This window comes from Balaenoptera acutorostrata, chromosome 2 (genome assembly GCF_949987535.1).
Source record: "Balaenoptera acutorostrata chromosome 2, mBalAcu1.1, whole genome shotgun sequence".
Classification (NCBI taxonomy): Eukaryota; Metazoa; Chordata; class Mammalia; order Artiodactyla; family Balaenopteridae; genus Balaenoptera; species Balaenoptera acutorostrata.
In genome coordinates, this window is record NC_080065.1 from 39,468,235 (window position 1) to 39,491,495 (window position 23,261).

General features: G+C 38.2%; 1 protein-coding gene across 4 annotated transcripts in view; it reads left to right on the forward strand.

The window, feature by feature from the left end:
- NNT (nicotinamide nucleotide transhydrogenase) overlaps positions 1-23,261 on the forward strand; it is a 104,384-nt gene that overhangs the window by 56,200 nt on the left and 24,923 nt on the right. For all 4 annotated transcript variants that reach the window (XM_007195557.3, XM_007195553.3, XM_007195555.3 and 1 more), the window contains exons 13-19: positions 188-333; positions 1,553-1,748; positions 4,363-4,596; positions 5,896-6,056; positions 7,230-7,409; positions 15,950-16,109; positions 18,258-18,339. In XM_007195557.3, the coding sequence (XP_007195619.2) occupies positions 188-333; positions 1,553-1,748; positions 4,363-4,596; positions 5,896-6,056; positions 7,230-7,409; positions 15,950-16,109; positions 18,258-18,339 (1,159 nt within the window). The remainder of the gene's footprint in view (positions 1-187; positions 334-1,552; positions 1,749-4,362; positions 4,597-5,895; positions 6,057-7,229; positions 7,410-15,949; positions 16,110-18,257; positions 18,340-23,261) is intronic.

Sequence of the window (23,261 nt, forward strand, 5' to 3'; positions counted from 1 at the left end):
GTTCCTCCCTTCAGTGTAACTGGCTTGAATAATAGAATAACTTCAATTTTGAGGTTCTAAAATGTTACTTAAAATGATATTCATTCCTAGATGATAAAGATGTACTTAAAATAGAAAAATTGTAGCCCTTTAAAAATTATGTTGCTCAATGAGCTACCTCTTTCTGTTTCATATTTACTTGGATAAGGTGGCTTTCTGGTGACTCAGAGAATGCTGGACATGTTCAAGCGTCCCACCGACCCCCCAGAATACAATTACCTGTATCTGCTCCCTGCTGGTACCTTTGTTGGAGGATATTTAGCTGCCCTCTACAGTGGTTATAACATTGAACAAGTAAGAGTCTCATTTGAAAGCTTTTATTTTTGTTCTGTGTCTTCATCCCAGGTAGACTTAACATTATCATTACCAAAATTCAAATTCTGTCAAGCAAATACGACAATAACTTTTGAAACATCTTGGTCAAATAGAGCATTCTCATCCTCTAAGAATCAGGACCTTGGATTCTAGAGGCAGATTTGCCTGCTAAGTCTGCAAGGATGGGTTTACCTGTTTGTCCCTAAGTTTTTCCACATGTAAAAAGAGGCAAGAAGTTTATTAGTACCCTTTTTATGTATCTGGCTGGATTGTTGTAGGGATACAATGAAATAATCAGTAAAAAATTTGAAAAAATTTTTATTATTAGATATTATTAGTCCTTTTCCTACTTACTTTCTTCCCCTATGGATCCAGGAGATGTTATGCCAGTGCATTTAACAAAGATAATTTAAAAATGCATGCTGTATAGAGAAACAGAAATAATCAAGTTGAACTTTGAAAGTTCCATGTCTAAATATAATTTGTAATAGAGACTCAACTTTGTTCCAAACTCAGTCATACCTTTCTTTTCAATGACTATTTCAGCCTCTCTGACAGCTGAAAAATCATGTCTCCTTTGGTTTCTGCTATTTCTAACGTGTAGTATTTGTTGAATGAACACAATCTTTTTTGAGAAGAGTTAGAACAGTGAGTCAGGGAGACTTAGGTCTGCATCCCAGATTTGCTATTTACTGATCGTTTGCCCTTAGAAAAATTACGTAGCCTCTTTAAGCATCGGTTTTCTCTTTTATAAAACGAGGATGATGATTCTTTCCTCCTGTGACTCTCATGGGACTGAGTTACAGCATAAATAAAGTATACAGCACGGTCTCTGACACTTACAACCTCAGGGGTTGGCGCCCTTATAGCATTAGGTCAGGTCTAGATCCCATAATAACTCTATTTAAATTTAGGTACTTTTATATGCATTTGTATGCTATCAAGTCCAGAGAAGCCAATGTACATAAATGGTATAATTGCAAGTACAATTTAAAGTATTTAATATGGTAATATCCTTAACGGTTAGGAAAATATATTGAAATATTAAAAAAAAAGAGCTCATATTGGTCCTTCTATTGTCTGAATTTAAAATTGTCCTCAGAGAATCATGTTTCCTCAAGAGGAGTTCTCCTTAAGCTAGTAGACTGAAGGTTTTGATAATCTCTCTCTCTCTCTCTCTTCCCTTTCCTTTGAAAAGATTGTGTACCTGGGCTCCGGCCTGTGCTGTGTTGGTGCCCTGGCCGGGCTTTCCACCCAGGGAACTGCACGTCTTGGCAATGCATTGGGCATGATTGGGGTGGCTGGAGGCCTGGCAGCCACCCTTGGAGGCCTAAAACCGTGCCCGGAATTGTTAGCTCAGATGTCTGGAGCAATGGCTTTGGGCGGTACCATTGGTAAGCACTTGTGGGTTTCTGCCTTTCTGTTAAGTCCATGCCCTTTGAACACCTGACGGCAGTTAGGCTCAGAGATTTAAGAATACTTTTGTTAGGAGTAAGAACTTTTTAATTGCACTTCAGTTTCTGAATATACATATTTCTGTTGGAGGCCCATATTGATGAAGGAATTAAATTGCCTTAATGGAAGTTCCTTCAGTAAATATTCTTTTGGCAAAAAGTCATCACAGTTGGTATAATTCTCATTCAGAAGTAAACATTTTAAAACACTGAGTAATATCAACTGTGTCAAAAGAGTGGGCTGAGAAATGCCTTGTGCTCAGTTCTTGGTTTCCTTTATTGACTCTGTCCAGTTAGCCAATAATAGAACAGGGAATTGGAATACTTATATGTGTACCATCTATAGGCTCATCTTTTATTCGGCTGGGTATAAATAACAGCAGAAGATTCTGCTTCAGAGACCTGTTAAAAACGTGAAAAACACGTGCCAGCAGAAAAAACACTCTTTTAGTCTTATTCAGTGGTGTGCTGGGGTTGGTTGGTAAATTTTCAAGAATCTTTTGAGCTGGTTATTAAACACAGCTATTATCAAAAATTAAATTATATAAACTTAAAATTAAATAAATTAGAAACAAAGGTAATAATCCTAAACACTCATGACTTTCTAATGAATTCACTAGCTTTTATCATCTCTTCTTTTGAGATTATCCATGTGTCTTGTGTCTGTGTGGTAGAAATACTATGTAATGATGGGCTTCTGTACATCTCTTCCTGAACCCATATTTAATGACATCATGTTGGTAGCTTGAGAGCAGCCATGGCCGTTGTATTTACACCATGGAAATCAACAAACGCTACGAATCTGAGTTTCATTTATTGTTTTGTTCATTGTCCAGACCTAATAAAGTGATGGAGAAAATATTAATAATGCAAGCTTAAACTTAAAAGTGTGTTTTGTCATTACACTGTGAATTGCACAAAAAAAATTGAGCAAATATTCTTCAAGTACTTGGAAACTATTATCAGATTCAGCAAAATTGCCACTTACGTGATTGACAGTGAGTGAAGTTCTTATATACATCTTGTTGTTTCACTCTCGTCTTACTCGTTAGAGTAAACAAAAATCTCAACCAACATTCACGTGGGAACCACACTCATTCATCAGTTGCAAACACTAGGTTGGCTACAGATACCAGAGTTTGGTAACATTCTGTGAAAGTCAATTGGCTATATGAAACTTACAGTAAAGAGTATTGTATATATTTTTATTGTTTGAAAATTGTGTGCTACATATATTTTTATGAGTAAAAACTCACGTATGTATTTACACACGCACGTTTTTATCCTGAGGGGCTGGTGGTTAAATACTTACCAAGCACAGCATTAGCTTTACGTCTCCTTTTATACTTACCTGGGAAAGCTGTGCATCCTTTCTTGACAGTCCCTGGAAAAACACTTGAAGGAAAATGCTTGTGCTGTAGGTTCATGGCGGGACACCCTTTAGGCATGGTCTTTGCAAATGTTGTGAGCCCCAGCCCTTCTATTCCCCCTGCCTGTAGCCAGGCAACTCCTTCAGAGTTTCCTGATTTGGTTATTTACTACTCAGATATTTGCATTTCATTACCTTTGGACTTGGCTCCCATCCACTCACCTGAAAACCTAGACCTTCTTTATATTCCAGCTGTTCCTTGTGTGCTCAGGGGCAAATGTGGGCTGATAGGGAAGAGAGCCTGGGTTATTCATGCAGTGGGGAGAATTTAAGGGGTTTAGCTGGAGCTTTAAGTAATCTGAAGAAGCGTTAGTCCGGGAGAGTGTTCAAAGGTTGTAAGGAACGTTGATGCTATGTGTTTGGGTTCTTTGGAGTTGGGCATTGGTGAGGTGTGTTGAAAGAGCCTGCTATTTGAAAGGGTATTTAAGCCAGTGTTCTTGCCTGAATAGTCCCTGTAAGAGAATATTTTGCCAGGAAGCAGATAAATACTTATTAATGACAATGATGAATAACCTTAAGTGGCCTTTTTTTAAATTGAGGTATAATTGATGTATAATATTATACTAATTTTAGATGTATATAATAATTTGATATTTATATATATAGATTGCAAAGTGATCACCACAATAAGTCTAGTTAACATTCGTCACCATACATAGTTAAAATTTTTTTTCTTGTGATGAGAACTTTTAAGATCTACTCTCTTAGCAACTTTCAAATATGCAGTACAGCTTTATTAACTATAGTCACCATGCTGTACATTCCATCTCCAGGACTATTTGTTTTATAACTGGAAGTTTGTACCTTCTGACCCCCTTCACCCATTTTGCCCACCCCCGCCCCCGTCCCACCTCCCGCCTCTGGCAACCACCAATCTGTTCTCTGTATCTATGAGCTTGTTTTTTTGTTTGTTTGTTTTTTCAGATTCCACATATAAGTGAGATCCCATGGTATTTGTCTTTCTCTGTCTGACTTACTTCACTTAGCATAATGCCCTCAAGGTCCATCCATGGCAAGATTTCCTTCTTTTTTATGGCTGAATAATATTCAAGTGTGGTCTTTATTGGGTTGTTTCTCAAAGGTCTGTCAAGTTTTAATTTCTCTTTGACTTTCACTTTCCAACAGGATTGACAATTGCGAAACGCATCCAGATTTCTGATTTACCTCAGTTAGTTGCTGCTTTCCACAGTTTAGTGGGCTTGGCAGCTGTGCTTACGTGCATAGCTGAGTACATTGTAGAATATCCACATTTCGCTACGGATGCAGCAGCTAATCTTACCAAGACCGTGGCCTACCTCGGTACTTACATCGGTGGTGTCACGTTTAGTGGTTCTCTTGTTGCCTATGGAAAATTGCAGGGTAAGTGATTCAGTATAACACAGAGGTAAATATCTATTATTTAGGGTGTTTAGGGGTCCATTTCAATTTCAGAAAATAGCTTAGTAGTAGAACCTGTTAGGTGAAGAGTATTTGTATGACATTATGAAAGTTTTTTTTTTCTCCATAAAGATGGCTTCCCTTTATTGATCCTTACAAATCTCACAAAGCTTTGAAGCCATGTCTTCTGCAGACAGCTAGTGAAGTAAACTAATGCACAGAAATTCACATAGAGGGACTAGTTGACATTTGATAATATGTATGAGCAAAATAATGTCTTTATAATCCTTGGTTAGAGATGCCGGTGTAGTGTTCACAGAAATGATTTATACATTTTCCAGAATAGAGAGAGGCTTATTGAATAAATTTGTGTGATTAGTATACAGTACTTACTTTTAAAACAAATACACATTTTAGGGGGCTAGCCTGGCAGCTTTTGCTACCGCTAAAGCCAATCATGAAAGTAGAAGTGGAGGGGAAAACCTCACATAGCTGCTTTCAGTGTTTTCATGAAAAAGCAAGTCTCTAGAGAAACTAGTTTGTGATTTAAAAACCTGGTCTTGTCTCTCAGTAATCAAGTCATTAGAATTAAGTGGGGGAACTTCCGTGAAACTTAAAAATCACAAAAGAACTTAAAGCCTACGATATTCTTGTCTCACGCTTTGTCTTTATTATTTTATTTTTTTATGGAGCTTATACTCTTGGGGAGGAGACAGTCAAAAAGGAAGGTAAACCAAAAAATAAACAAAACAGCAGTGGCAACTTTTACAAAAGAAACAAAAAGGGGCTAAAAAAAGGAGAAGATGTACCATAAGTAAGATGTTAGTTCATGCTTTGTCTTTAGAACCAATTAGCAAACAAGGACCCTCTCCCTTGGGCTCAGTTGATAGAATCAGAAAGGCTAATGTTCTAGGACTCTGTTTTGACATTTTCAATAAATAAAACCACACGTAACTTCTGTATTGGTCATATGGGGAAAAAAAAAAATCACTTTTCATGATTCCATGACAAAGAGTAAGGAAATTGTTGTGTGATCAAAGTAAAGGACAAGTAAGTCGAGCCCTACTTTTCCTACTTCCATTAGTATTTATGTGTAAGAACTCTAATTTACTTTTATGTTTCAGTAGCTGGTGATATAAAGTGATATTTTAAGTAGCATGTTTTTATCCTAATATTAAATTTTGGTGGTTTAGGATTAAATGACACACACTTAAGAGTGTGTGTGTGAGGGGGTTTCTTGTGACACGCTCTAGGTTCTGATTCCCACGTGCTTGGCCCTAGGTATCCTGAAATCCGCCCCGCTCCTGCTCCCTGGGAGGCACGTACTCAATGCGGGCCTGTTGGCTGCTAGCGTGGGTGGAATCATCCCGTTCATGCTGGACCCCAGCTTCACCACTGGCATTACCTGTCTGGGCTCTGTGTCAGCTCTCTCTGCTGTCATGGTAAGAGGTCAGAGATGGAAAGCACATTCTTAGCGAGGAACTAAGTATTTTGTTAGGTTACAGTCTAATCTTATTTCTATCTCTTCAAGACCCCTGATGGAATAAAAATGTCTCAAAATGCTGTTATGTATTCATCTTTGGAGAGTCTGGAAAATATAGAAAAGTGTAAGGAGAAAATTACTCTTTCTCTTCACTTACTAATTCCTGTCAAAGCTGTCACATGGGACATCTTTTTTGCTCTGGGGTCTTTTCACTGGATCCATGTGTTGGTGAATAGGAATTTAAAAAGCCAAGGGTTTCATTTCTGTTCATTAGGTGCCTGCTGTGTGACAAGCCCTATAAAATAAGTGTCAGAGAGTCCCTGCCCATTAGTTGCTCTCACATTTGTTGGAAGCTCTGATACCAAACCAAATGATCGTATGAAATGAAATGCTTTTAATAAACCCTGTGTGTTCAGTGAGGGAGTTAAGTGAAACCTTTCAGGATAGGTTGGCCCTCCTTTTCCTCTCTAGTTACTGCTTTAGTATATGGATACATACAGTATGCTTTAGGTGTCTGCATGTCACAGTTTAGCATTCTGTTTATAGCAGTGTATGGTGCGGCTGTATATAGCTCTGTGCCATTCACTGATTACTTCATGTTTGTCTGGTATACTCTTAGTATGTACTTTATAGACAAGGTTTATGCTTAAAAATTTTTTAATCATCTACAGTGCTTAGCACAAAGTTAGACATACAGTAATTGCTTAGTCACCCTAAACCCTATCCTCAGATTTTCAAGCTAGTAAGACTGGGCTTATATTTTAGTTTTAGCTGCTTCACTTGGCACCAACAGGACCCTCCTCATCAGCTAAAGTCATAAAAACTGTGACATTGACTCAGTGCTGTTACTTTTTTCCACGTGTAGACCCCTCTCCAATTTTTGCCTGCTCTTCATCACTGCCTTTTAGGGATTTAGGGATATTTTTTGCACAGGGGTTGTGGTTCAGCGTTTGCACTTGTTATGTCTGTAGGAGAGTTGGTCCGATAGGGGTCACTCGGTCATTACCAGGTGTGGAACTTACGTGTAAATATAATAATTGGAAAACCGGAATGATTGCGAGCCATGATGCTCAGCGTCAGAGGTTTCTTTTCATCGCATGAATTTTGAGTTCCGCTCTGGTTTTTGTGCTAGGGTGTGACTTTGACGGCTGCCATTGGGGGTGCTGACATGCCCGTGGTCATCACTGTGCTGAACAGCTATTCAGGCTGGGCCCTGTGTGCAGAGGGCTTCCTGCTCAACAACAGTCTGCTGACCGTCGTGGGTGCGCTCATCGGCTCCTCCGGTGCGATACTGTCCTACATCATGTGTGTGGTAAGGAAGCAGCCAATGGAGGAAAAGGAAATGCTGTTCTGAAAACGAGGGCCTGTTTGTCATTTCTTTTATTTGCAGTAAAAATGACTGTGTTGGTTCTTTTTCTCTCCAGCAGAAATATCAGAGTGTTTCGTTTGAATAAATTTGCCATACTGCTTTTAAAGTACCCAAGTGTAGATAATTTGGAAAATTAAATATAAGATAAAAATCTTCTAACTCCCTCCATCTGGTGATAAACACTTAAGATTTTATTTCCTTCTATTCTTTTTCTTTGTGTATTACATATCTGTGTGTTTACTTATCTGATCATATTGTACACTGTTTTACGTTGAGTTTTTTTAATCTTCCAAATTATAGTCTTGCCAATTTCTTATCATTAAAAATGCTTTTTAAATATGATTTTAAGGGTCTTCATACTAATCTAGAATATGGATATTCAAGATTTATTTAATTTTCCCTAATGCTGTACTTTAAGGTTGTTTGATTTTTCTTTCTCTTTGTACCTAAATACATTTTGGCACTTCTGAGTTTTGTCTTAGGATGATTCCTAGAAGTGAAAGGGTGTGCTCATTTTTTGGGCTCTGTCTACTTATTGCTGTGTGGTTTCCGGAAAGCTTGCTCCAGTTTACACTCCCACTCGTCATCTGTGAGAGTGCCTATCTTGAAGTTTTGTGGTCAGCATGATTTAAAAAAAACAAAATTAACAAGACACATACTTCCTAGCTTCCTTTTTGTTTCTAATTCTCTTCTTAATGGCAAGAAGATATCCTGCAAATAATTAAAGGTTTGACTAAAAAACTTTTTCAAATTATAGATATTATTCTCTAAATAATAGTTTTGAATGGCTGTGAAAGGACAAGCATGAAACTGGGTGAAGTTAGAATGTGACTTTATGCTGATTAATAACTCAGGCAGAAAAATAACTTCACCTTCATTCTTTTATTACAATTAAAAAAAACCTTATTTTACAACTCAGAATTTCTCTTATGTCTTTAATTGAAAAGTCTCATTGTGAATTGAATGCTGTAGTTATCTTTTCATAATTAAAAATTAGTTTGCTTTGGCTATATTGTAAAAAACAAAAATTTGAAAGCCTAAGTTCAAAACAAGCTGAGAGGGCTTCCCTGGTGGCGCAGTGGTTGAGAATCTGCCTGCTAATGCAGGGGACACGGGTTCGAGCCCTGGCCTGGGAAGATCCCACATGCCGCAGAGCGGCTGGGCCCGTGAGCCACAACTGCTGAGCCTGCGCGTCTGGAGCCTGTGCTCCGCAACGAGAGAGGCCCGCGCATCGCGATGAAGAGTGGCCCCCGCTTGCCACAACTGGAGAAAGCCCTCGCACAGAAACGAAGACCCAACACAGCCAAAATCAATCAATCAATCAATCAATCAAACATACGCATCTGATTCAAGATCCTCATTAAAAAAAAAAAAAAAAAAAAAAAAAAAAAAAAAAAAAACAAGCTGAGAGGTTTGAAATTAAATCCCCCAAGTTCAAGGAGTTTGGACAGGTGTTTCCTACTGGAAAAGTGTCAGGATTTGGAGTTTTTATTTATTTATTTATTTTTAAATACATTTATTTATTTTTTAATTTATTTTTATTTTTGGTTGCATTGGGTCTTCATTGCTGCGCGTGGGCTTCTCGTTGTGGTGCACAGGCTTCTCATTGCAGTGGCTTCTCGTTGCAGAGCGCGGGGCTTTAGGTGCGCGGGCTTCAGTAGTTGTGGCTCGCGGGCTCTAGAGCGCAGGCTCAGCAGCTGTGGTGCAGGGGCTTAGTTGCTCCGCGGCATGTGGGATCTTCCTGGACCAGGGCTCGAACCCATGTCCCCTGCATTGGCAGGTAGACTCTCAACCACAGCGCCACCAGGTAAGCCCGAGGATTTGGAGTTTTTAAAAACAAATGTTTATGAAGGAGAAAAATTTATTCAGTTGTATTAGAAATAGTTTTCTCTAAAAATGAACTTTTAACCCTTAGTTTGACTTTGCTTCATTTGGTGAATTTCAGTGACCAGCAGGGGGCAGCAGATTGTCATTAATACTTAAACTTACGGTTTGTCAAATACTGATTTTAAAATTAAATGGGAGTATTTGAATTTTTACAAGGCCAGTGGCATACTAATGGGGAGAGGAGGTCGGGGCTTGTATATAGTTCTTGGAGTGTCAGCATGGGTACCTTCTTATCTTTATCCTTTTTCTCTTAAATGGTTTTCTTTAGGTTCTTAAATTTATCAACAGTATTTCCCAAATTTCTGTCTTTTATTTCCTCTCCTTTCCCTTCTTTATTTAGTTTCTTTTATTGTTGGTTATAGTAACTATAGTAACCTTTGCAGTAGCATTAACTAGAATAAGGTATAAAAGACACTTGTTGAAAGTACTCTTTTCTACATGTGCTTCTGTAATTATACCATCTTTCTCTTAATTTTTATCCATTCTTTCATATTTCTTGATCTGTTTTTTTCTAGTTCTTCTGTTTCTTTTCTTTCTGTTTCCACTGCCTCAGGCATGCCATTCCACTGTCAGCATACCTCAGATATTTTTTATTCCTATATTGTATGTAAGGCTAACAAGGTCTCATAGCTGTCTGTGACCATAAGTATCACACTGGGTTAGATATTTTGTTTGTAATAGCAAATTGTAGTAATTTGGATTCGAGACCAGTTGAAGCTTTAATTTTTTAAAAAATATTACTCAATTGCAAAAATAAAAGATGTTTAATGAAACATCTTTCATTAAGGAAATAGAAAAGGATAAATAAGGGGGCTTCCCTGGTGGTTCAGTGGTTAAGAATCCGCCTGCCAATGCAGGGGACACGGGTTCGAGCCCTGGTCCAGGAAGATCCCACATGCCGCGGAGCAACTAAGCCTCTGCACCACAGCTGCTGAGCCTGCGCTCTAGAGTCTATAAGCCACAACTACTGAAGCCTGCATGCCTAGAGCCTGTGCTCTGCAACAAGAGAAGCCACCACAATAAGGAGCCTGCGCACCACAATGAAGAGTAGCCCCCACTCGCCGCAACTAGAGAAAGCCCGCGCGCAGCAACGAAGACCCAATGCAGCCAAAAATAAATAAATAAATAAATAAATAAATTAAAAAAAAGGATAAATAAGGATATAAAATAATCTATAATCCCATTACGACTTAACTGTTAACACTTAATATTCTAATTCTTGTCTTTTTTCATATGTATATATTTAAATACATTCTATGTTAATGTTTAATTTTCTAACCAATAAATTTTAGTGTCTACATGTTATTATATCACAAACATATACCATAATTTATTTATCCAAGTCCATGATATTAGTTGTTCTTAACTTTTTTTTTCTGCAGTATTCTTCCTTGTGTGTTGTTGATTATTTTCTTAGGTCAGATTTCTATAAGTACAATTACTTGGTTAAACGGAGTAAGATCTTTTTGTTGGCTGTAGATATTGATAAATTGATCTCCAAAGGACTCTGCAGTCAAAGCTCCCACCACTGATGTGCAGAGTGCTTGTTTTACTGCTCATGTTCTACTCCTATGACTTACTACAAAACAGACAGCAACAAAAACACACCTGCATGGTTTTCAATTTCAAAGATAGAAATTTTCTTTTCTTCTAAGTTTTCCTGCTCTCTGACTTTTCACATTCATACTCATTGACTCTTATCTTTATTATAAGAAATTGTTTATTTCTTATAATAAACTGTTTATTATAAGAAACTGTTTCTCCATGGCTTGTGCTTAGCAGCTCAGAGTGGTTCATAATAATAATACAAGTGAAAAAGCTGCTCGTAATTGGGCGTAGTAGAATATGCTGGGTGCTTTACAAATATTAACTCTTTTAATCCCCAAACTAATTCTGGAGGTAGGAAATATTATTCTAACGTTACAAGATATTTTAAGACACCATTTATTTATTTATTTTTTATTATTTATTTATTATTTATTTATTTTTTAAAAATTTATTTATTTTTATTTTAGGCTGTGTTGGGTCTTCGTTGTGGTGTGCGGGCTTCTCATTGCAGAGGCTTCTCTTGTTGCTGAGCACAGCCTCTAGGCACGTGGGCTTCAGTAGCTGTGGCACTCGGGCTCAGTAGTTGTGGCTTGCGGGCTCTAGAGTGCAGGCTCAGTAGTTGTGGCGCCCGGGCTTAGTTGCTCCATGGCATGTGGGATCTTCCCAGACCAGGGCTCGAACCCGTGTCCCCTGCATTGGCAGGCGGATTCTTAACCACTGCGCCACCAGGGAATCCCTTATTTTTTATTTTCTAAAATTTATTTGTTATTTTATTTTATTTTTTGGCTGCGTTGGGTCTTCGTTGCTGCATGTGGGCTTTCTCTAGTTGTGGCAATCGGGGGGCTACTCTTTGTTGTGGTGCGCGGGCTTCTCATTGTAGTGGCTTCTCTTGTTGCAGAGCATGAGCTCTAGGTGCGTGGGCTTCAGTAGTTGCAGCACACGGGCTCAGTAGTTGTGGCTCACGGGCTCTAGAGCTCAGGCTCAGTAGCTGTGGTGCACGGGCTTAGTTGCTCCACGGCATGTGGGATCTTCCCAGACCAGTGCTCGAACCCGTGTCCCCTGCATTGGCAGGTGATTCTCAACCACTGCGCCACCAGAGAAGCCCTAAGACACCATTTATTATTCACCTTTGTGTTTATGGAGCCTGCCCTAGCACCTGGCGCATTCAAATGAGTATAATAATTGTTAAATGAACATTAGATGAATATTCTATTTGTTAGCTCATTTCACATTTTGGAATCCTCTCCAGATAGGTTATGGTAGCAGAAATACTACCACATATAAAATATCTATTAATATTACTAGTATGTTTACCTTCATTATTTTATTATTTATTGAAGGAAACATGCAAGTCCAAACCAGCACAGAGTGGTTTTTTTTTTTTAAATTAATTAATTTTATTTAATTAATTTATTAATTTATTTATTTATGGCTGCGTTGGGTCTTCGTTTCTGTGCGAGGGCTTTCTCCAATTGCGTCAAGTGGGGGCCACTCTTCATCGCCGTGCACGGGCCTCTCACCATCGCGGCCTCTCCCGTTGCGGAGCACAGGCTCCAGACGCGCAGGCTCAGCAATTGTGGCTCACGGGCCTAGTTGCTCCGCGGCATGTGGGATCTTCCCAGACCAGGGCTCGAACCCGTGTCCCCTGCATTGGCAGGCGGATTCTCAACCACTGCGCCACCAGGGAAGCCCCAGAGTGGTTTTACTATGTGAGAGGGAATGGAATGCACCCTAAGTGTAATCAGCATCCCAAAATTGAAGTTCTGTTCTGACAAAGAATTCTTTTGGGTATCCTCTGAGCCTAATGCTTGGTTACACAACACCCAATATTATAAAAGCTGAAAAATGTTGACAGTGTCAAACAGCCAGCTCAAATGAATGATTTGCTTTATATCCAGATGTCGTATAGACATTAAACTCTTCATGATTTTGCAGTCCATTTACTTGAGATAGTGTCCAGATTGCCTGGGATATAGATGGCTTACAAAAATGCAACAGCATTCTCAGACCAAATTTTCTGATTTTTGTACTTTGCTGCTTGTTTCCAAATGAAAAGAAAACAGAATGAAGTAGATCAAAGCCAAACCAAAAATAACTTTTTTTTTGCCTTGCAATCAACTAATTAGCACCTACAAAGCATTGAAATGTGAGATGCTAGTCAATGGTATACATGTTGTTAATGTTGTTATTGCTTTGTCTATTTTATGACCTTTCCTTTGTTTTCATATTTATTTCTTAGTTTGCTTGGAATTATGTGAATTAAGGATCTCTTTAACGTAGCATACAATTTTCATTACAGGACTTAATAACTTGAAAGGAACAGTCTTGGACAGTGTTGCAAATACTTTGTCTTGGAAGTTGGGAACTCTTCAATCTGTCCATCAGTGGTCACAGGATAGTCTCATTAATCACTTAAGCAAGCAAAAAAAAAAAAAAAAAAAAAGGAAACAAAACAAAGCCCTAAACCCTAAACATTTGTTGGAACTGTGATGTTGTTGCAATGGTAAATTCAGAGATGAAGATTAATTTAGTCTAGTTTTTAAGAGACCACATGGAATTAGCTTAATGGTGATATGCTTGTGGATATGTATTTAACAAGTTGACTTTGATTGTTAAACTGCCGTGTGGTTCCCTAATTTCTCTTTGTAAGATACCTTCAGAAGTGGGTACACGTTAATTAAATGTCCTCAGAAATTCTTTCCTTCTCCTCCATTCAGTTTTATAGGAAGAAAAGGAGGGTTCCTTTTAAGCCAAGTTAAAGTGGTCATATTCTTCTACATCCTGTGCCTCTGTCATCTCTCCCTTTATACAGGACTGTGTGATGCAGGTGATGGACCCTCTTTGTACGTTTCACTTTTTTTTTTTTTTAAGTTATCTATGGCAGAAATATCTCAGTGTCTGAAATTGGCCTTTGAATCAGTTTTTAAGGGCAAGAATTTGGTAGAATGTATTTCTGGTAATTTTGTTTCAGAATCCTGTGATTTAAAAGTAGAAAGGATTTATCAAAATCAGCAAATGTTGAATGTTTGGGAAGTGTCAGGTATGGCCATTTGGATTTTCATTCAACCTTGGATTTAAGTATAGGAGGTTGTGTTAAGAATTTAAAACTCCACGTTGGATTGGGATGAAGAACTTAATTAAAAGCATCACTTTAATTTTTCTCTGACCCTCTTATCTGTTAATAATATGCATAAAGATATTCTGAACTTTATTTTATATGTAAGAAACTTAGACAAATCCACCAGACTCTGGGCTTTGTGAAATGTGAATGTTATATCTGATAAATGGGGTTAGGTCAAAAGAACAATTTAAAAAATTCTGACAACATTTTGATCCACATCTTTGAAACTTATGATAAGTCAAGTGTGGCTCTTTGCTCATCTTCTCTGCTCTTTTCTTCCCTGCCTTTGCCTCTGTCCCACTTCAACAGTATATGTAAATCTCTCTCCTTAGGTGGTAGCAGGCTTGCCTATCTTTGGATGAGTGGTCATGTTTTTTTTTCTCTGATGTGTTCCTTATCACTGAAAATCTCCAGGTGCTTTTTGCTCTTTAATAATAAAGTGTTGTCTTTTTTTTAAAGTATAGGTTGACACTTACATAGCTTTAAAATAGTATAACTGATGGATCAATGATACGTTTATTACAACCCTTAAAATAGGATTTAATTTTTTGGAATTCTTTATGAAGTGATACATTCAGTTATGATCACTTAGAATGACTACTTTGATCACATAGTGATTTGAATTCTTAAAATGTTTTTGATTACTCAAAACATCTAGCTTCCTGTCTTTTTTTTTTTTTTAACCACCACACCTCCAGAGGTCTACAAACAGTTTTCAGAACCAGATCTGTTATTGTCACATATTCCAGCCGTGGTGTTTGTATGGTACTTTGTTGGATGATTGTAAATGAGCATGCAATAAATGCCTTCCTCTTACTTTTTCCTGACATTATTTTTCTAGTTAAAGGGTGGGTGTAAATTTTAGCAAAGCAGTGTATAAACTAACTCATTTATCTTTTTTGGAAGTGAAATATTTTAGAAGGCTAATGATGAATCCAGTCACTTCTGTTATTGCTTCATGGAGCTGTAGTTGATTCGGAAAATAAGACAGTATCAACTCCTGCATTTCCTTTTTTCCTGATGACAGAGGGCAGCAGACTTCTAAATGATAGGGATCCCTGTCCTTTGATTCCTCCCTGTTGCCTCTTGACAGCTTGCAGCTGGTAGCAGAATTCACCTGAGATCTGTAGAGTCACCTTGTAAAATTTCTTATAGCTATCATTCTCTTTTACTCTGGTGAAATACATGTGAGTATGGAGGTAGAACTTGCTCAATCAGTACACAGATAATAATGACTAGATCTGAGTTTGTCACATATATGTCAACATCACTGGTAATTTTCCATTAAATTTTTAAAAGTTTATCTTGACTGAAAAGATATCAGTGTACACTTGATTTTATAGAAAAAAATGATGTGATTTCCCAGATGTCTTCTTATCATTTAAATGTTTGAAATAATTTTCAGAAGCTAGATCAAATTGATTTGGTTAAAATGTTTTAGGTGATCAAATAAGCCTCTTTAAATGATTCTGAGGTGCTTCCCTGGTGGCGCAGTGGTTGAGAATCCACCTGCCAATGCAGGGGACACGGGTTCAAGCCCTGGTCTGGGAAGATCCCACATGCCGCGGAGCAACTAGGCCCGTGAGCCACAACTACTGAGCCTGCGCTTCTGGAGCCTGTGCTCCCCAACAAGAGAGGCCGCGATAGTGAGAGGCCCGCGCACCGCGATGAAGAGTGGCCCCCGCTCGCCACAACTAGAGAAAGCCCTCGCACAGAAACGAAGACCCAACACAGCCAAAAATAAATAAATAAATGAATAAAAAAAAAATAAAAATAAAGGAATTCCTTTAAAAAAAAAAAAAATAAATAAATGATTCTGAATATCATATACACAAAAGGATTCTGAATACCATATACGCAAAAGGATTCATACCATTTTCAAAAGTTATGTGGATTAAACTCTCACAGCTCCAATTTTACTCTCCAGGCGATGAATCGCTCCCTGGCTAATGTGATTCTTGGAGGCTACGGTACCACTTCAACAGCTGGTGGAAAACCCATGGAAGTTTCTGGCACACATACAGAAATCAACCTTGACAATGCAATTGATACGATTCGAGAAGCTAATAGCATTATTATTACTCCAGGTAAAAAACCAAAACCCCAAAGCAAACAAACCACCTGTAATAGCTGTTGTAATGGATTACATTAAAGTAATTTCTTGTAATAGGGAAAAAAATCAAAGTGGAACGTCTTCACTTTTGAAAACTTAATGGAAATTTAGAAGCAGCCCTGTGATTACTAAGTGACAAGTACTGAGAATTCTTGGCTTAGGTTAATATTTTGGGAATCACATAGAGATTCTATAAATTGAGGTAGTGGATTCTACCTGCGTCTTTTTGTGGTTCTGTACAAATGTTTAAATCATCTTTGAGTCTTGGTTATTTTTTTCTCATTGGTAAATTTTGGGCCTATGTCAGCATTCAATTAGTATATGAAAGTGTCTAACTTACTTGTTAGACTTGCTCAGTAAAGGTTGGTAAATGTTAATGTCTTTCTTTTCTTTTCAAAAGTAAATATTTAAAAAATCATTGAGAATCATGTGGTTTCCAACAAGATGAGGTAACAAGGCCCAGTAGAAAGGACTTCATCTAGGAGTCATAACACCTTACTTCTGGTTTTAATTTTGCCTCTAACAATTGACATATGTGGACCACGTCAGTTAATCTCTCCAGGCCTCAATTTCCCAATTTTCTGAGGTTTAGCCCAGTACTTCTTTACTCATCGCAGAATGCCGTTGTATTTATTACAGGCAGTACATTGATTCCAGATTAGGATTTTTAACTCTATCATGGTATCATAGAAGTTTTCTATAAAGAAAATCAATCGATTTGACATGTGGGTAGTTTGCTGGTTGGTTATATACTAAGATGTAAATAAATAACAAACCTTAGCAGGATTGAATATTCAGGTGCAAGCCTTCTCAAGTGGGGGCAATATCATTTTCTAGGGGCGTTTGAAACACGTGGATTTGGGGTTTTGGTTGTCTCCAAGATGGGGCTGCTACTGTCAGCTGGTGTGTGGGAGCAGGTAAACTAAATATCCTGTAAAGCCTGGGACATTCCTGCAGCATGGATTTTCCCAGCCAGAGCGCTTCGGCATTACCTGTTGAGAAACGCTGTGCTGGAGTGTGAAGGGGAAGAGTAAGAGACAACACCCTTTTCCCTTTAGGCATTTTCCATCTAGTAGAGAAGTCAGATAGAGAAATAATGCACGGTGGGTTATGATAAGGGCTGAATTGGATGATGTAGACACTTTTTCTATCATGGGAAACCTAAGCAGGATTGTTGGGAAGTGAGGATTTGTATGGGGCCCTAGAGGATGGATGGCACTGGGGGGGGGGGGGGAGGCAGAGGGAGTACCTGGAGCAGAGACTTGGTCTTTGGAAAAGTGAGGGTAGGAAAGTGGGGACAGATGTGAGATTCATTGCACAGGGAGGAGGGACAGAACACAGGGGTTCAAGGGGAAGGGAGATGACTGACATTTTCGGTCATACCTGTAGGACCATCAGAAATACGGAGCACTTTATTCATTTATTTATTTTTTGGCAGAGGGGGAGGGTTTTAAGTTCTTATTTGGAGACGTTAAGTTTGCGGTGGAGCTGGGACAGCGAACAGGCTGAACTCGAGCTCAGTGACGGGCTGAGGCTGGAGACAGGTTGGGAGCCGTCAGGTGGTCGTTGAAGCCGTGGGATGGGCTGAGATTTTCCAAAGAGAGAATGAGGTGCAAAGTTAAAGCCCTGGGGAGCTTCATCATTTAAGGGCGGCGGCACAGAAGGAGAAGATCCGTTCAAGGAAATCGAGGAAGAGTAGTGACAAAGTCAGGAGGGGCACCAGGGGACTGTAATGTTATCAAAGCCAAGTAGGGAGACAGTGTGAAAATGTTTATGTGAGAGCGAGTGAGAGCCTGTGCACAAGTGTGTGTGTGTGTGTGTGTGTGTGTGTGTGAGTGAGTGTGTGAGTGTGTGTGTGAGATGTGTGATATGTGATGTAGGGAGGGAGTGCCTAGCAGTGTCAGACACTGTAGGAGACTGAGAAGGGACCATGAGAATTTGAATTTGAAATTTAGGCCAATATTTTTAAAAGTCCATATTGTAAGTTTTTTGTTTTCACTTCTAGTCCTGTTAACTGATTGCCCTTTTTGGCATAAAAATATGTTTCAATCAAGAGAGAAATTGTAGTTCATAAAATCTGAAATAAAACCACATTCTTCTGTGTTCTTAATGTTCCTTGTAGGCTACGGTCTCTGTGCGGCCAAAGCTCAGTACCCCATTGCTGATTTGGTAAAGATGCTCTCCGAACAGGGCAAAAAAGTCAGGTAAGTGCTTGCAGTTCGTGTGTGAAAGGAAAGGAAAATAGATGACTTCCTTTAGGTGACTGTTTCTTCAAGTGGAGTTTTACCTGTGGATACTAGGTAGAGAAACTATTGTAAGTTGTAAAAGACTCTATTCTAGCCTTAGTCTTACCTGTTAGTTGTCGCTATCTCTAATAGCCTCAAACCTAAATATAGTCTCACTTTAGAAAAGGAAATTTTATTGTACTAAATTCCAGGATAGTTATCAGTAGGGAAAAATAGAAACCTGGTTTCTCTGTGGTTTGATTTGGGGAAGGAGGTCAAGCAAGGCATCTGAATCACATCAAGTTGTGTCTTTTTGGTGTCTGTTGTTCACACTGAAGAAAAACATCTCAAACAAGTGGTCTCTGAAGGGTGAGACCCGGTGGTAAAACTTTGGCTGGTTAATAGCTGACTGATAAAGCTCTCACACTCAGGCTGGAAAAGGCTGCAGGAAAATTTCTTTTCCTATGTATAAAATAGGTAATCAATAAAGCCATACACTTTTTGAATTGTGAATTAGAATGGCAGCTGTTCCTGCTACTTGCCATTTGGGCACTGGCCTCTGCTCTTGGGCGGATATTAAGCAGAATGGCAAAGTCAAGGACTGTGCATTTCTAGATTATTCCCCGTGACCTTGGATAAAGGGTTTTGTGGGATGTAAAAATGGGGTGGGGGGTGGTGAACCCTTGCAGTACTTTGCGTCTGTTCTGCGCACCTTTGGATCCATGTTCTGGAACTCCGCTGTTAGGAAGCAGCGAAGAAGGGACCGTCTGGAGTTGTCCCTGGAGCATAGCTGCTTCGTGTTGTGTGGGGAGACGGGTTCCCTAGCAGTTTCACTGACATGGTACCGTAAGTCAGAGCGACAAGATAACTCTCTTGTTCAATAAAATTAGTTTGTTCACCAGGATGTTAATGTATGTTGACAAAACAGTTAATGTCTGTTAATAAAAATTCCTTTGAGCTGTCAATCTTACACTTTTGTCTGGAGGCAGATGATAAGAAAATAAGCCACAGTGTGCCTAGAACTAGTCAGACTATCTGTGCCAGACTGGATGCAGAGTCCTAATCTTCAGCTTGAATGTCCCAACTATTAATAGCGGTAAAAGAGACTTAGATGATGAAATCAGAGGGTTATCTAAAATATTTTAGTGTCAGCTACATTTTATTTCTTCCTTTCTTCCCACCCTTTTTTCCCTTCTTCAGTCCTTTTCTTGCTCTTGACCTTCTGTGATCTATAGTGAGTCTGTGCTTTTCAAATACACAGAATCCAAATACTGTTTCATGATAGGACCATCGTTTCTGTGAGGTAGGCGGTTTCCACGTTTGGTAAAATCTTAGATGAATTGAAGATAGAAGATGAGAAAAGGCATCCTCTTTGTTTTCTAATTTTCACATAAGAGGTCTCATTTTAGTAACTTATTCCTGTTTTCATAGAGGGTGTTAAACAGTGCTTCCCTTTTAGTCATCGTCTTGCCACTTAAAGCATTTGCAGACCTGCAAGGGGAAAGGATGTGTTACAGAATCTTTCATGATTTTCCTAAAAAGAAATTGTTTCTCTTTATTCAATCCACATGTGAAAAATTCTAATGTATTAGTAATGCCTTCTGTCACCACATAACTGTTTAGGAGATGAGTGGCAATCATAATAAAACAGAGAAAGATGGCTTTCATGTCTTAGTTATCCTTAGGGAAGGGAATGATTAATTTGACATACCTCTCTTATTACCCACTGGTCAGTCCAGGTTGTGGGTGCAGGTTGAGCAGCTTGACGGAAGGCAGGATGTGAAAGGAAAGGAATTAAGAGGGAAGGAAAAAAACCATCTGAAAAGAAAAGGGATAAGACAAATGAAATTCTGGTTTCTGACCTGATTAAAATTTGAATTTTATCCATGAGGACATAATATAAACTGCTGTTTTAGGAGGAGGATTTCTGTCACACTGCATTGGAAAAGTAATTATTTGACTTAAGATTTATAGCAGATATTTAATTAAACATATATGAAGAGTTTGTCAGTTACAATTTGTTTTTTATTGAAGTAATTTTGTGGCCAGAACATCAGGCTTTTCATGAGAGCTTTTGTTTCATATAATTGTCATCAATTTTTCAAATAAGTTGTGAATAATAAATTTGTTAATAATTTATTATGTAGGATCAGAATAAAATTATTGGTCAGCCTAATCTCTACTTGTGAGTTAGGAAGAGTAAGCCATTTATATTGATCTCTCTATTTCATATTAAAGATGAAATATATATTAATATGTCCAAGGGTTTTTTTGGACTATAATATGTTGAATTTTCAACGTGGGCTTTGTCATAAGTTATGTAAATCTCACATTTGAATTAAACAGAAGAGAACTATTCTTGCTAACATGATGAGAGTATATTATCATATTTTTCCTTCCTAGCGTCCGTGTGGGGATTTTTTCTTTTTTTTTTTAAAGAGAATATAGCAACTTTGTTGATTTTGCTTTATTTGTGTCATCTTTTCGTAGGAGAGATGCAGATTTTCTTTATGAAGTTAGGACTGTGTGTATACATGGATGCTAGCTTTTTCTTTTTTTTTGTTTTTTTTTTTTGTTTTTTTTTTTTTTGTTTTTTTATACTGCAGGTTCTTATTAGGCATCAGTTTTATACACATCAGTGTATACATGTCAATCCCAATCACCCAATTCAGCACACCACCATCCCCACCTCACTGCAGTTTTCCCCCCTTGGTGTCCATATGTCCATTCTCTACATCTGTGTCTCAACTTCTGCCCTGCAAACTGGCTCATCTGTACCATTTTTCTAGGTTCCACATACATGCATTAATATACGATATTTGTTTTTCTCTTTCTGACTTACTTCACTCTGTATGACAGTCTCTAGATCCATCCACGTCTCAACAAATGACTCAATTTCGTTCCTTTTTATGGCTGAGTAATATTCCATTGTATATATGTACCACAACTTCTTTATCCATTCGTCTGTTGATGGGCATTTAGGTTGCTTCCATGACCTGGCTATTGTAAATAGTGCTGCAATGAACATTCGGGTGCATGTGTCCTTTTGAATTACGGTTTTCTCTGGGTATATGCCCAGTAGTGGGATTGCTGGGTCATATGGTAATTCTATTTTTAGTTTTTTAAGGAACCTCCATATTGTTCTCCATAGTGGCTGTATCAATTTACATTCCCACCAACAGTGCAAGAGGGTTCCCTTTTCTCCACACCCTCTCCAGCATTTGTTGTTTGTAGATTTTCTGATGATGCCCATTCTAACAGGAGTGAGGTGATACCTCATTGTAGTTTTGATTTGCATTTCTCTAATAATTAGTGACGTTGAGCATCTTTTCATGTGCTTCGTGGCCGTCTGTATGTCTTCTTTGGAGAAATGTCTATTTAGGTCTTCTGCCCATTTTTGGATTGGAGTGTTTGTTTCTTTGATATTGAGCTGAATGAGCTGTTTATATATTTTGGAGATTAATCCTTTGTCAGTTGATTCATTTGCAAATATTTTCTCCCATTCTGAGGGTTGTCTTTTTGTCTTGTTTATGGTTTCCTTTGCTGTGCAAAAGCTTTGAAGTTTCATTAGGTCCCACTTGTTTATTTTTGTTTTTATTTCCATTACTCTAGGAGGTGGATCAAAAAAGATCTTGCTGTGATTTATGTCAAAGAGTGTTCTTCCTATGTTTTCCTCTAAGAGTTTTATAGTGTCCAGTCTTATATTTAGGTCTCTAATCCATTTTGAGTTTATTTTTGTGTATGGTGTTAGGGAGTATTCTAATTTCATTCTTTTACATGTAGCTGTCCAGTTTTCCCAGCACCACTTATTGAAGAGACTGTCTTTTCTCCATTGTATATCTTTGCCTCCTTTGTCATAGATTAGTTGACCATAGGTGCGTGGGTTAATCTCTGGGCTTTCTATCTTGTTCCATTGATCTATGTTTCTGTTTTTGTGCCAGTACCATATTGTCTTGATTACTGTAGCTTTGTAGTATAGTCTGAAGTCAGGAAGTCTGATTCCTCCAGCTCCATTTTTTTGCCTCAAGACTGCTTTGGCTATTCGGGGTCTTTTGTGTCTCCATACAAATTTTAAGATGACTTGTTCTAGCTCCGTAAAAAATGCCATTGGTAATTTGATAGGGATTGCATTGAATCTGTAGATTGCTTTGGGTAGTATACTCATTTTCACAATGTTGATTCTTCCAATCCAAGAACATGGTATATCTCTCCATCTATTTGTATCATCTTTAATTTCTTTCATCAGTGTCTTATAGTTTTCTGCATACAGGTCTTTTGTCTCCCTAGGTAGGTTTATTCCTAGGTATTTTATTCTTTTTGTTGCAATGGTAAATGGGAGTGTTTCCATAATTTCTCTTTCAGATTTTTCATCATTAGTGTATAGGAATGCAAGAGATTTCTGTGCATTAATTTTGTAACCTGCAACTTTACCATATTCATTAATTAGCTCTAGCAGTTTTCTGGTGGCAGTTTTAGGATTCTCTATGTATAGTATCATGTCATCCGCAAACAGTGACAGTTTTACTTCTTCTTTTCCAATTTGTATTCCTTTTATTTCTTTTTCTTCTCTGATTGCCGTGGCTAGGACTTCCAGAACTATGTTGAATAATAGTGGTGAGAGTGGACATCCTTGTCTCGTTCCTGATCTTAGAGGAAATGCTTTCAGTTTTTCACCATTGAGAATGATGTTTGCTGTGGGTTTGTCATATATGGCCTTTATTATGTTGAGGTAGGTTCCCTCTATGCCCACTTTCTGGAGAGTTTTTATCATAAATGGGTGTTGAATTTTGTCAAAAGCTTTTTCTGCATCTATTGAGATGATCATATGGTTTTTATTCTTCAATTTGTTAATATGGTGTATCACATTGATTGATTTGCGTATATTGAAGAATCCTTGCATC